The sequence below is a fragment of the Hydra viridissima genome, unplaced genomic scaffold (genome assembly GCF_058129835.1).
Source record: "Hydra viridissima isolate aposymbiotic clone 2 unplaced genomic scaffold, HvirCarnegie_v1 scaffold_9, whole genome shotgun sequence".
Lineage (NCBI taxonomy): Eukaryota > Metazoa > Cnidaria > Hydrozoa > Anthoathecata > Hydridae > Hydra > Hydra viridissima.
The window spans coordinates 12,086,163-12,100,925 of NW_028324308.1; the positions used below are offsets into that span (position 1 = coordinate 12,086,163).

The following is a 14,763-nucleotide window of genomic DNA, read 5'->3' on the forward strand; positions in this document are numbered from 1 at the left end:
AATAAATATAAGACAACACATGGAAAGTTGTAGTAATTATAAGTTATAGTGCGGCAAAAAATAAATTTCTTATGGGATTTTTTTTTTTTTAATCTGTAATTTTCAAAGTATAACTGAGATAAAATGCTATGACAAATTTATTTTACACATTGTTTTTTCTTATTTCTAAATACTCCAGAATAACATGTACTAATTTTTTGTTCAAAAACGTAGGTGTAATTGAAATATCACAACGTTGATGTCACCGTTAATTACTTATTAATAATTTTTTTTTTTTTTTAATTACAATATTCAAATGCTTAGAGTCCTGGTAACTAAGGGATTTAATATAAATAAATTATCAACAAATTTCTTCTAATATATATAGATACTAAAATTAAATAAGTTTTCAAGATTAGACAACTAAAATTTTTCCCATTTCGTCCACCTACTGGCCCACTGTGCACTGGGTGATAAAACCAGCACCATCTATTGAGTATTTTAGCTTACTCAATGGTTCGCATTCAATGATATATTATATATACTAGATGTCTAACTTCGATCCGAAAAGTGAAGCCGTGGAAGCCATTTCGTCAGGTTAGAATTATTTTGTTCTATCTCCAATTTTAAACGTTGGGAGAAAATGAATTGTTATTTTTACTAAGTAATGATTACTTTTAAAATACATTTTATTTAAAAAAAATTTTTTCTAAATAATTTCTTTAAATATAAATTATTTAAAGAATAAGTTATTATTTCTTAAAAAAGTAAGTAAAATTTTAAATAATTTTTACTTATAGAAAAAAATCAAAAACTTTCTTTCAACGTTGAAAATGGGAGATAGAACAAAATAATTCTAACCTGACGATTTCTAATTCGGGCAAAAACATGCATTTTTAACTTTTATTTCGCACGTCGGATATAGCTTTTGTCCTTATTACAAATGACGGATTCAATTTCCAAACAAAAAAGCGGCTTCACTTTTCGTCTAATAAAATCCCGCAAGTTAGACATCTAGTATATATAATATATCATTGTTTGCATTAGATAAACAACTTGAGTAGATGCAAGCACATAATATATATATTTATAATACAAGAAGTTTAGTATAAAGTCTTAACATAGTACTCTTAACATAGTCAAGTATAGGTTAACAAAACTTAAGAAAGCATGGCGAGCATACAATGCATTGCGGGATATTACAAACCCGGTAGTTTATTTTTGAGAAGCCGAACAGGCTTCAACACTCCCACCAACTTTGACGAGTAAAGGAATAGTTTTCTCATTAACAAAGGTGATAGTTATTATCTTCGCTTTGTTAGAGCATTCGATAGGATATAGCGTATTAATAGGTCAACTAACTAAACACGATTTTCCGCTTTCTTGTATGTAATTAACTTTAGCAACTCGAACGACCCCATCGTTAGAATATATTAATTCTTCAACTCGTGCTAACTTCCACAACTGTCTTTTGCAATTATCGTTTTCAATTAATAAAATGTCATAAACACTAATACCATTACTACCATTATTTTGATTTGATTTATGATATTCACGCAACTTTGTTAAGTATTCACATTTGAATCTGCTTTCAAAATGATTCAATATATTAGTTAATATACTGCTTCTTATATACACATCTTGTTCTATCTTATCACTTGAACTTAAACTTGATTCAAAACGGAGCTTATGACCAAAAACTAAGTGATTGGGAGTGAGTGCTTCATTGCCCTGGTCGTTATACAAATAAGTTAATGGCCGGTTGTTTAATACCATTTCAATTTCAGAAATCAATGTTCGTACTTCTTCATATGAAGATTTTGAGGACTTTAACGCCTTTTTTTAAACATCTTTTTGTCATTCGAACCAGTCGCTCAAACATCCCTCCCCACCAAGGTGCAGAAGGCGCATTAAATTTCCATTTTAAAGAATGGTTAGCAGCAAAGGATTGAGTTTCAGATGACACAAACTGAGAACCATTGTAAGAATAAATTATATCAGGAACTCCCCGTCTCTCAATAAATCTACGAATACCCATAATGCATTTGATGAGCAGTCAGCTACTAAGTCTAACAAAATCAAACGACTACTGCAACATGTAAACAAAAAAAATCCATGCCTTATTTGATATACTACCATTGTAAACATCTTTATTATAAAGTGGGCCTGCATAATCTAAAGCAACAGACTTGAAAGCGAAATCAGAGTTTAAACGACTTTCAGGTAGAGGAGGAGCAGGTGGGTAACAATAAGGTTTACTCTCTAGACGTCGACAAGTTGTACATTCTCGTATTACACTTTTTGCTAGTTGTCTACAACAAGGTATCCAATACTGGGATCTCAACGCATAAACTGTTTCTTTCACCCCATTATGCTTGACAAGTTTATGAAAATGTAAAATTATTAATTTAGCAAAATAACAGTTATTAAAAATAAAAATAGGAAACATAGTGTCATGTTCTAGGTTAGCATTCTCGATTTTGGCTCGACATCGAATTATTCCATCTTCAGTGAATAAACGAAGATCTATTCGTAATTGTTTGAAACTATTTTCATCATTTAGATTTAATTGTGAAAATTTAATCCACAATCGCTTTGAGTTATCTATTTCTTCAGCTGTAATTGGACCGATCTTCTAACTGTTCTTCCTTTTACCTTTTACATTATTGAGAAATCGCAGAATCCATGATGTTACTCGAAGTAAGCACCTATAATTACTAAATTTAGTAAAATTAACAAAGTCAAGATTAAGATTACATACAGAGTGTGCAACATCACATAAAACATCCAGTGATTCATCTAAATGAATGGCATGTTCATAATATGGCCATTTGATATTAACATCATTTAAAAAATTGGGTCCAGAAACCCAGAGCTCATTTCTATATAACTTCTTAAGTGATGATCCTCGAGAAATTATATCTGTAGGATTTCTATAGGATTCAATATAGTTCCAATTATAAATTAAAGTTAATTCTCTTATCTTAGTTAATCGATTTTGTATGAACTGTTCATAGGTATTGCTCGTGTTAAAAATCCAATGCAAGCAAATGGTTTAGTCAGTCCAATATACTACATTTGAAATGTTATAAATTGGTATCAATTGATCGTAAATAGATGCTAACAACTTCGCTAAAAGTAAAGTTCCAGAAAGTTCCAATCGAGGCATTGTGTTTTTTCCTAATGGGGCAACCCTAGATCTCGAGGCTATCAAAGAGGCGCCACTAAAACTAGCATTAAAAAATCTAAGATAAACACAACACTCAAAAGACTTAACACTTGGATCAGAAAACCCATGTAATTCGAACTTAACATCATTACCCAACCCAGGGTTCATATACCATCGCGGGATTGCTATTTGGGAAACAGACTTGAAATCATTTAAAATAAGGTTCCAATCTGACAATAAATCTCCAAATAACTTTTCATTCCAACCTAATTTAGCAATACAAATTCTTCGAAATAAATTCTTACATGTTACAACTAGGGATTGCAATCCCGCATTGCGGGATCCCGCAATCCCGCGGGATCCCGCATAAATTTAAGGCATGCGAGATCCCGCAAAAACTACTGCGGGATCCGCGGGATTGGCGGGATTTTGAAACTATTGCTTTTAAACAAAAAAGGTCAATTCTTTTAAACTAAAAAGACAAAAAAAATATATTAAATTAAAACTGTTTAATGTATTTGTGAAACAAATCCATTTAAAAATTTATCTTCAGCTATTAAAATATTTTTCTTAGCTATAAATATAAAAAAATCATTCAAAAATAAATAATTATTTAACAAAACATTGGTCGAACTCGTTCAAATTTTTTTTTGTTTAATTAATGATTATGTTGAAATTTTCGCTAATGAGTATGTTGAAATTTTTGTTAATGAGTATGCTGAAAACGTGAAATTGAAAACGTGCGTGCATAATTATAAAAAATATACTTTTAAAAACTACTTTTTAAAAAGTCTTTAAAAATTATTTACATTAAGATTTTAATACAAAAGTACTAAGCATGTCGCAAATTAAAACTATATGGAATATTTTAAAAAAAGTGATAAAGAAAATGCGAAGTGCATGCTATGTTCGGCTTTACATTTAATAGTTTTTGCACATCTTCAGATTTACGGTTCTTGCTTTCAAAGAGTGGTTTCCGGCTTCCTACTTCACCTAATACTATAAGATCGATGGTAGTTATATTCTCAGATTCTGTAAAAGTCAATATAATGAAAAAATTCACATCACTAAAAAAGCAAAATCAAAAGTTTTCAATAACGTTTGACGAATGGACATCACAAAATAGTCAGAGATACTTAAACTTAAATGTAGATATGGAGGCGAAACACTTTAATCTTGGATTGATTCGAATCCATGGATCGTGTAATGCAGAATATTGCGTCAAGTTAGTTGCTATCAACAACTATGTTATGCTCATGGAATACAACTTGCAGTTATTGATATCTTATACAAGAAAAACAGCGGAGAAGTCGAAGAATCGTTTACTACATATGAAAATTGTAAAGAAGAAGATGAATATGGTAAAACTGAGGATGATGAAGTTATAAATAAAGAATATGGTTTGACAATGATTTTGACCGACCATCTGCTGATTGGTATTTGGTATTGTATTGAAAAAGCCTTAATTGATATTGGGTCAGAAATTCGTTTCACCCAAGAAGAGTGGTCCCAAATCAATGACTTAATTATTTGCCTAGCACCACTAAAACTTGGTCTCGAACTTTTATGCAGGAGAGAATCGAACCTTGTCACGGCGGAAACAACTTTTCAATTTATGCTAGATAAATTGCAAAAGCAATCATCACTTTTGAGCATAGATTTAGCCGCGGCACTTCGTGTGAGGTTTACACAACGTCGTAATAAGAATTTAAATGGACTACTAGTTTACTTACAAAATCCGACGAAGAAAATGAACTCAAAGAAAAAGAAGCTGTAGATTTTATTAACAGTTCCCAAATACTTACTCCTACAATTCTATCGCTGAAAAAAGAATTGGAAAATCAAATACAGAAAGACAAGAAAAGCTGGACAGAAAATGTAAAGGAGAGACCAAATTTAGATTCTTTAGACTTTGATAAATTATTGAAGCCGGAAATGTCTGCCTATAAAAGTAATGGAGTAAGAGGCAAGCTTCAAGATAAAGCGCATAGTTACTTGATGACCATACCACCAACAAGCGTAGAGGCCGAGCGAGCTTTTTCAGCAGCTGGTTACATATGCAGTCCTTTGAGGCATAGATTAAGTGATGATACCTTAAGTAGGGTCTGTTTCTTAAGAGCGCATTTCTTACAATGATTTTCTCATTTTGATATTTAAAAAAAAAAATAAAGCTAATAGACTTTCTACGTAAAGCTAAAAGATGTCCTATGTACTTTGGCTTGTCTTTTTGTTCATTAAATGTTAAGAATTATATTGATTTACAAATGAATTGTGTTTTTTGGCTTTATTTACCTTATTTTATCAATTTCATAAGTTGAGTATATTTTTTCTGAAATACTTGAAAGAAAAATACAATTGTCATTTTGCCTTTTATAATGTGCATAAGAAACTACTAATTCCGCGGGATCCTGCGGGATCCGCACAAAAATTAAAAAATTCCGCGCGGATCCCGCGGGATTGAAAAGTGTGCGGGATCGCAATCCCTTGTTACAACTACTAAATTTATAAGACCTATTGGATCATAAATACTGGCAATAAAACTCATTACTTCTCTTTTAGTTGGAATTATTACATCTAAATTCAACAACTCCTCAAATAAATGAATTATGGAATCTTCTTCCTTATTCCATCTAAGACCTAAAACCTTTGTATTTAATTTTCTTTCAAAATTGTGACCGTTAATTTGTTTTTCAAATTCGGAAGTTAGACTCAAATTTTCTTAGGTGGAAACCACCTTCTTTTAATATGTCCTTACATTTATTAAAGAGTAAACAACCTTCTTCGATTGTTTTACAGCTTGAGTTTAAATCATCTATATGTAAGGATTGTAAAAGTTTTGTGACAAAATTGACATCAGAGAGGTAATACTTCTCTGCATGGTAAATCAATGTGGCGTTAAGAAGAAATGGTGATGAAGTAACACCAAAGGGAACTTGACATAAACGATAAGTAGCTAATTGAGATATAAACAAGTTTTTATTACTAACATTATTAATATCATCAAACCATATCAAACGTAAATAATTTCTATCATTTTTATCAAGAGCAATTTGCAAAAAGGCTTTCTCTATATCTGCAAGGCCGGATTAAGGGTCTTGGGGGCCGGGAGCCGAAAAATATTTTGGGCCCCATTCCTAAAAAAGTGTATTTAAAAATGAATGCAAAAAAAATAAGATTACTTTTTTATTTAAATAGAAACTTTTCTTGCTTTCACACTTGCAAATTCAATTACAACATCTTGAAAATTTATATTTTTTAACAGTGCTCTTTCAATTGTCATTAAACAAAGAGCATTTAATCGATCATTTTACATTGAGGAACGGAGATCATTCTTAAATATTGCCATTTTTGAAAATGCTCTCTCTGCACTACAATTAGTAATGGGAAGAGTAAGAAAAATCCGATATGCGATGTCAACATTGGGAAAAACTGATTCTAACTTATTCCTACGAATTGCTTGTAAACATTCAAGCGCTGATATATTCTTCTCATTTGCCATGAACTTGGAAAACTGGATAATTTCATCAGGGAATTGCGTATCTAAGCCTGAAGGATAAATCGTACACAAGGATTTGGCAGCAAGGGTATTCCATGAGAAAGTGGGACAAATATTCTTGTCATGTAACCCACCATCTCAGATTTTCTTCATACTTTGTCAAAATGATCACCAACATCACATAGATTACCTTGTAAAATTTCAGCACTGTAATCAAATTGGTTTTTGAGATATCGTTATTTTAAAATCACCTATTTTGGAGGATTTTTTTCATTTGGCGGCCATCTTGGTTTTCGTGTTTTTTTTGTTTTGCATCTTATTGTAAAACCATACATGTGATCAAACTGAAATTTTGCACCTTAATAGTTTTGAAGATGAGGAATCAGAATATAATGTTTATTTTATGTAAAAGCAATAGAAAGTCAAATAGATGATTTTTTTTCTTTTATAATTTATCTCTAAAATTGTAATAGACCAAGAAAAGAGGTCTGTTAACCAAGGTAGCCCGTTTTTTTTGTCATTTTTTTTTTCTGTTATCAAAATACATGTTCTAAAGAATGCTTTTGTAAAAAATTGAGATGTGGTTTTTTGTGGATTTGTTATAAAAATATAGGAAAGTTATGACTACAGGGTGTAGTGTGCATTTTTGTTGGTTCCAGAGTTCCCACTGGAACCAACAACAATGCATACTACACCCTGTAGTTATTTATACAAAACATGATAAGGGTGATTCTGAAAGTCAACCAACATCTTTATGTATTATACTACTGTGATCAAAAAGTAAGGTGAATTTTTAATTTAAACTTCCCGCCTTATTCGAATCGTCCAATCTTTTTTATTTTTAAGTTGGTAGGAATGTCATTAACATTTGCGCCAAATTACATGTCAAACTCATAATTATTTTTTTTTGTTTACGCTTGTTTCTGAAGTACCAAAAGTGCATTCGGCGATTTTCACGATGTTTAATTTTGTTGAGCAAAGAAGTGCTATTAAATTTTGTTTGCGGAATAATATTTCTGCTGCTGAAACGTATCGAATGTTGCAAAAGCCCTTCGGTGAAGAGACTATGTCTCAAAAAAATGTTTACAAGTGGTACAAAGACTTCAAAGAAGGCCGAGAACGTGTTGATGACTTGGAACGCTCCGGACGACCATCGACTTCGATTGATGATCGCCACATCAACAAAATCAAAGAATTGGTGCTTGCAAATCGTCGGTTAACCATTCGAGACCTTGTTGACATGGAAGGATTATCATTTGGGTCGGTGCAAGCGATTTTGAAGGATCATTTGGGCCTCAGAAGACTCAAATCACGTTTGCCGAAATTTCTCAATTTCTTTGAAAAAGAGCGTCGCGTTAAAACGTGTGAAGCAATGCTTTCTAACTATCAAGACGTCTACAAACAAATTATAACTGGCGATGAGACTTGGGTCTACGCATACGACCCTGAAACAACCGACCAATCGAGTGAATACCGTGAAAAAGGCGAGCCGAGACCGAAGTAACCACGTCAAAGTCGCTCAAAAATCAAGGTTATGTTGACTGTTTTCTTTGATTATTGTGGTGTCGTGCACTACGAATTCCTTCCAACTGGCAAAACTGTCAACAAGGAATATTATTTAAGCGTTATGCGACGTTTGCGTGAAGCTATTCGCAAAAAGAGACCGGAATTATGGGCCAATAACTCTTGGATTTTGCACCACGATAATGCGCCTTCGCACACAGCACTGGTTCTTCGTGAGTTTTTCGCCAAAAACTCTACTCATGTTGCTCCACAACCACCGTATTCGCCCGACTTAGCACCGTGTGACTTCTGGCTGTTCCCAAAGCTCAAGAGACCACTCCGGGGAAATCGTTTTGAGTCCATTGAAGAGATCCAACGTGAATCGGCACGCGCATTGAAGGCTATCCCTACCGAGGACTTTTCGGCATGCTTCGAAGACTGGAAAAAACGTTGGCAAAAGTGCATTGGGGCTGGGGGGGGGGGGGATTATTTTGAGGGGGACGATACAGATTTGGAAGAATAAATAAAGATTTTTCATTTTATAAAAAAATTCACCTTACTTTTTGATCACAGTAGCATCTGATGACTTAGCAGATGATAATGGATTTGTTTGTGTTATAAAAAGAACTGTCACATTTGTACAAGAAATGTTTCCCAATACAAAAAAAATCCACTATTTTTCTGATGGTTGTGCTGGCCAGTACAAAAATTGCAAGCATTTCTTAAATTTATGTTATCATGGTAAAGATTTTGGGATGCAATCTAAATGGAATTTCTTTGCGACATCACATGGAAAGTCACCATGTGATGGCATTGATGGGATGGTTAAAAGACTTGTTTCCAATGCAAGTCTTCAACTTCCAACTGGGTTACAAATTCAGAAGGCTGAAGAAATGTTCAACTTTTCTAAAGAGAACATATCTGGCATCCACTTTATTTTTTTAAAGGCTGAAGATATTTGATCAGTTCGTAAATCTTTGACTCCCTGATTCAGTAATACAAAGACTTTACCTGGTACAAGAAGTCTCCATCAATTTATTCCACAGGATGCAACAAACATAAGTGTCAAAAGAGTCTCTGAGCAAGAGGAATTCAATTTAACATTCAACCTTACAGGCTCAATACAATATTTTCAAGAAATTAGAGCAGAAAAGTATTATATCTGCAAATACGATATGCTTCAGTGGAATGGCTTTGTATTAGAAGTTGATGAAAACAATGAAGATGCCCTTGTAAAATTTATGCATCCTCATTTACCCAACACTTCCTTCAATTGGCCCAGCAGAGATGATTGTTGTTGGGTTCCTAAACCTCATATCCTAATTATGCTAAAAACACTGTCATTTTTAACAACAAGCCACAAATATCAGATAGACACAGAAGATTTGTCTAAGGTCCATTCTTTAATTTAATTCAGCCATAGTTGTAGTACACTATTGATAATGGATAAGATTCAAGAATTTCTAAAGATTAAAGAATTTCAAAACGTATTTTATTACTCAAATCTGTTTGATTGTTTATAAAAAAACTCCAAAAATTCACCTCTTATTTTTTCAACAAAAGACTCATTAAAATATGTATTTAAAAAAAAGTAAAAAAAATTGATAAAGTTATAATGCTACATTGGTTCCCAGACTACCCTTCTTAGTCAATTGATTTTTCCCAGATAGACTATAGGTGAAATACAATTCTTATTTTTATTTTGTTCCTATTGCTATTGTATAAAATAAACATTATATTCTGATTCTTCATTTTCAAAACTATTAAGGTGCAAAATTTCAGTTTGATCACATGTATAGTTTTACAATAAGATGCAAAACAAAAACAACACGAAAACCAAGATGGCCACCAAATAAAAAAAATCCTCCAAAATAGGTGATTTTAAAATAACGATATCTCAAAAACCAATTTGATTACAGTGCTGAAATTTTACAAGATAATCTATGTGATGTTGGTGATCATTTTGACAAAGTATAAAGAAAATCTGAGATGGTGGGTTACATGCCTGTCCCACTTTCTCATGGAATACCCCAGCAGCAACAATGACAAGAACGGTCATGATCTGAAAACTAGTTAAAAAACCAAACTTTCTTTCTGCAGAGTCGTAAGCAAAAAGCCTTTCTTTTAAGCACATTTTCAACTTGTCTATGATTGGGAAAAAAACTGATTTTAAATTTTTCATTGCCACTAAGAACAGCTTCATTCTTGCTATTTTCACGAAACCCTAATTTGCGCGTCTTCTTTCTTTTATTTTCATGCTTGTACTGATTAGGAATAATGCTTGAGAACCTTTTAGCGCTTTCTTGAATGTCGAGAAAATTTTCACGAACTTACGTCACATATTCCAAACGAGATTTAAGCAATTGAACACCAAGATCCAGATCTGCAGTTTTATCCTGAAGTTTGATACTAATAGCATCAAATTGTAACATTATTCTGTGCCATAGCTCCGTCATAAAAGCAACATCCTAAGTTTTCATTTTTTTAAAATGTGCAGTGGCTTCGTTTAAAAAAAAAAATACAAACGTTAAAAATCAGGGGCCCCACTGATACCCTAATTTTTGGGGGCCGGGCGCCTAGGCTCCCAGGAACCCGTGTTAATCCGGCATTGTATATCTGCTATAAAGGCATATTTATTTGCACGAAAACGTAACAATATGTTAAATAAAGATGCTGCTAAACTTGGTCCGGCATGCAAACAAACATTTAAAGATGGACCAGATAAAGAAGAACTAGCATCAAAAACCATTCTCACATTTGTTGTAACTTACTCTTTACGACAGACTGGGCGATGTGGCAAGAAATGCACATCTCCCGTATTTAAATTATAGTTATTTACTTTTTCTATGACACCAGACTTGAACTGGTCTATGATTATTTCATTATATTCTTTTATGAGCTCAGTATCATTCTTTAACCTTTTAAGAACTGTGTTCAAACGTTTTGTACATAAACTATAGTTATCACTTAATAATGGATGGTTCTCTTTAAATGCCAAGTTAACTGTATACAGACATTTTTTATTATCAAAATGAATATTATTCTTAAAGTGTTTGTCAACAATATTTTCAACTCCTGAATTCTCTAATTCCCAAAACTTTTTGACATTATTATTAAACTTGGAAATTTCATTAATAAATTCAGCTTCGACTTTTAAAGTATGTGTGGAAAAAGCACTACAATTCTTTCCAGATGTGGTATTGACACAACCACTTATTACATAAGCAACTGCTGATTGTAAAGCAACAAGACCTGTATCACCACGAATTACTTTACCATTAAAAAATGACCAGTAATAATCAGCACCAATTAATACATTCACTTCTAAGGACCTACAATCAACATTACTACCACTTAAAGTGAGACCTTTAAGATGTTCAAAAGAATCGACAGCTTCTTCTATAAATTGACCACTAAGAGGAGCACATATGGGCTTAACGAAACATGCTACAGGTATTAAAGATTTGTTTATGGTTACTATTGAAAACTGAACCATATCTAAACTTTGTGTTTGGGTTTGATTACCAAAGGTTTTAATACTTATTTGCTTCCTACCAATTGTGGGAAGAAAAAGCTTTTTACGTAATGATGGCGAAATATAACTGAGTTGAGAGCAACTGTCAAATAGAAGTCGACATTTCTGTGTATTTTCCTTATTCTTCACAGTAACAATAGCTGTTTGCAATAAAACATTCTTAGATTTCAGTAATTCATTACTTGCAACAGATGTCAATTTATTGTTTGATTCTTTTTCATCATCAACATGAGAAGGAAACTTTTTAAAACACATAGACACATGATGCTTCCTGAAGCATTCAAAACAGCTGATTTTAGAACGACAATTACCAGACATATGACCTGGCTTTAAACAATTAAAGCAACGCCTTTTCTCTCTTAAAATATTTCTCCTAGATCTTATATTAGTCACAGTTTTACAATTTTCACTTCTATGACTATTGCTACAAAAAATACATTTTAAATCATATTGTAGCTTAAAGTGAGCACTAGAATGTAGCACCTCTGCAGTTGAGTGACTAATTTTACCTTCTCTGTCTGACTGAGCTTTCTCCCTAGCTTGTAGTTCACATTTTAAAGCTTTTAAAACACCCTTTATATCCCAATTATCATAAAAATCAAACTGCCTAGTAATAATTTAATTTAACTCTTCTGGAATTTTTTACGTTATAATAGGAATTAACAAAGGTCCATACATAGTGGAATCTATACCTAAATTTTCTAAACTTCTAATTTGAACTTCAAGATTGTCATGTATTCGACGTAACGAAGAAATATTGTTTATGCTTTGCACTCTCTCTAAAGCAAGGAGTGACTTCATGTGCGATGATATTAAAAGTTGTTTATTACTAAACCTTTCCTTAAGCAGTTCCAATGAGGTGTTATAATTATCATTCGTTAAAGCTAAACCTGAAATTGTTTTTAATGCTTTTCCTTTAATTAAATTACGTAAATAGTTAAGTTTCTGTATTGGGGAAAGATCTTCATTATCATGAATGGCACATTCAAATTTTCATAAAAGGTCTGCCATTCCTCAGGCTTTCCATCAAAGGTACATAACTTTAAAGGTGGAAGTCTAATATTATTCTTTCCAAAAGTAGATGTAGAACCTTGTACACTCCCAAATTGTAACTCATTGTTATTCTTACAATAATTATCATTAAATCTTTCAATTATTTTGATATTTTTCTTAAAAAATACAGAGAATTCATTAGCTAAGTTATCTTCATTTTGTAAATCCTCATCATCTTTAATTAAATTTATTAATTCGTCATCAATGTCTTTAACCATATTATATTTTTCAATTTAAACTTCTTTGAAACTGCATAGTTCCTCTACTGAGTCACTACCTTGACTGAAATTAGTCATGCAATTATTAGCCTTTTCAAGTATGTTTTTTATAGCAATGATGGTAATGGTGCGAATACGTTTTTTTCCAGCAACACCTGCCATTATTACGAACCCCAAGAATACCAATTACAACAAATTTTTACTCAAAAAAAAAAAATTATGGCTAATTCTGATACAACTATAAACACAAATTACACACACTATGTAATTTTTTAAATGCTAGCAAAAATACGCGCCCCAGAAAATCCCAAGACGCAGGTTAATCCCAAAAAAAACAATTACAATGCTAACAAGTAACTTTGACGATCTCTCTCGCTCTCCGTGGGCTCCAAATACTGATTATTTTAGCTTACTCAATGGTTTGCATTAGATAAACAATTTGAGTAGATGCAAGCACATAATATATATATTTATAATACAAGAAGTTTAGTATAAAGTCTTAACATAATACTCTTAACATAGTCAAGTATAGATTAACAAAACTTAAGAAAGCATGGCTAGCATACAATACATTGCGGGATATTACAAACCCGGTAGTTTATTATCGAGAAGCCGAACAGGCTTCAACACCAGGCTTTTATACAGCGGTGGCCAAAAATTAAAGACCACTCATTTTTTTTTCAAAATTTATTTTTAACCTTAGTATAATTTTATTTTGGAAAAAGGTATCAAAAAAAGAAAAACATTTTTAGAAAGAATTTTTATTGTATTTTATATTTATTATAAAAGAATTTATAATTTTTTTACAAAATAATGTTAAAAAATTAAAAAACTGATTAGTAAAAAATATAAATGGGAAAAAAATTGGACAAAATTTTAAGACCACTTTCCAAAATATTTCAAAAAGCAATAAAAAAATAATTTAGAAACGTGTTGTTCCTCCATTTGTTTTCAAGCACTCTTGTACTCGTTCTGGCATTGAATTCAGTAAAGTTTTGATTACTTCATCAGGCACATTTTTCAAATGATGAGAGATAGAAGATTTCAAATCTTCCAAATTGTAAAGTTGTTCTCTACCAAGCTTTTGATCGAGCCGCGACCATAAATTCTCAATTGGATTCAAGTCTGGACTATTGGCAGGCCATGGAAGCACTTGAATTTTATTAGAATTGAACCAATCGCTAACAGCATGCGCTTTATGACACGACGCATTATCTTGCTGGAAAATAAATCTTGCAACTGCCATAAATCAATGCTAGGAATAAGTAAGTTTTCCGAAATTTCGATGTACCTTTCTTTGTTGAGTCTACCATCGAATAAATGAAAAACGCCAACTCCACAGGTACTCATACAGGCCCAAATGCCTATTGAACCACTGCCTTGTTTTGTTCGTTTCAAAATGCATGGTTCATCAAACCGTTCGCTTGGAAGTCTACGCAACATTACGCGACCTTTTCTGTTGTCTACCTCAACGTTCATTTCATCACTAAAGACCACACGGCTCCACTGATCTGTTGACCAATTTTTATGTTGTTTGCACCACTCTTTCCTGGCAAATTTTTGTTTTGTATTTAAGGTGGTTTTTTTGCAGCAGCACGCCATAAATAATTTAAACTGTGGAGGACCCTTCGCACAGTTCTAGGGCTTGCTTTCAGACCATTTGACAGTGTCCATTTCGTAGACAAGTCTGTAGATGATGCTTGTTTGTTTTCTTTCATTAGTCTCACTACAGGTAAAGGGATCTCTAAATGTTAGGTGTTTTTAAAGATTTTGTTAAGCCCCAAATATTTGAGCATATACTTTGTTTTTA

At 32.4% G+C, this 14,763-nt stretch overlaps 1 protein-coding gene and 1 pseudogene across 1 annotated transcript; both read right to left on the bottom strand.

The window, feature by feature from the left end:
* Nucleotides 1-6,372: 6,372 nt before the first annotated feature.
* Nucleotides 6,373-10,627, bottom strand: LOC149884086 (uncharacterized; annotated as a pseudogene).
* A 287-nt stretch (nucleotides 10,628-10,914) lies between these two features.
* On the bottom strand, nucleotides 10,915-13,115 carry LOC149884087 (uncharacterized). Its single transcript, XM_090098685.1, has 4 exons — nucleotides 13,013-13,115; nucleotides 12,864-12,943; nucleotides 12,691-12,806; nucleotides 10,915-12,289 (listed from the first exon to the last, which is right to left on the bottom strand). The coding sequence occupies exons 1-4, from the start codon at nucleotides 13,113-13,115 to the stop codon at nucleotides 10,915-10,917; spliced, it is 1,674 nt and encodes a 557-aa protein (XP_089954811.1).
* Nucleotides 13,116-14,763: the final 1,648 nt, after the last annotated feature.

Bases quoted from the DNA above. Each gene is read 5' to 3' on its own strand.
- LOC149884087 (XM_090098685.1), bottom strand. From the start codon at position 13,115: ATGGCAGGTGTTGCTGGAAAAAAACGTATTCGCACCATTACCATCATT. The intron at 12,944-13,012 runs GTAGTGACTCAG...ATATGGTTAAAG, and splicing joins CATGACTAATTTCAGTCAAG to ACATTGATGACGAATTAATA. The intron at 12,807-12,863 runs GTATTTTTTAAG...AATTATTGTAAG, and splicing joins ACTTAGCTAATGAATTCTCT to AATAACAATGAGTTACAATT.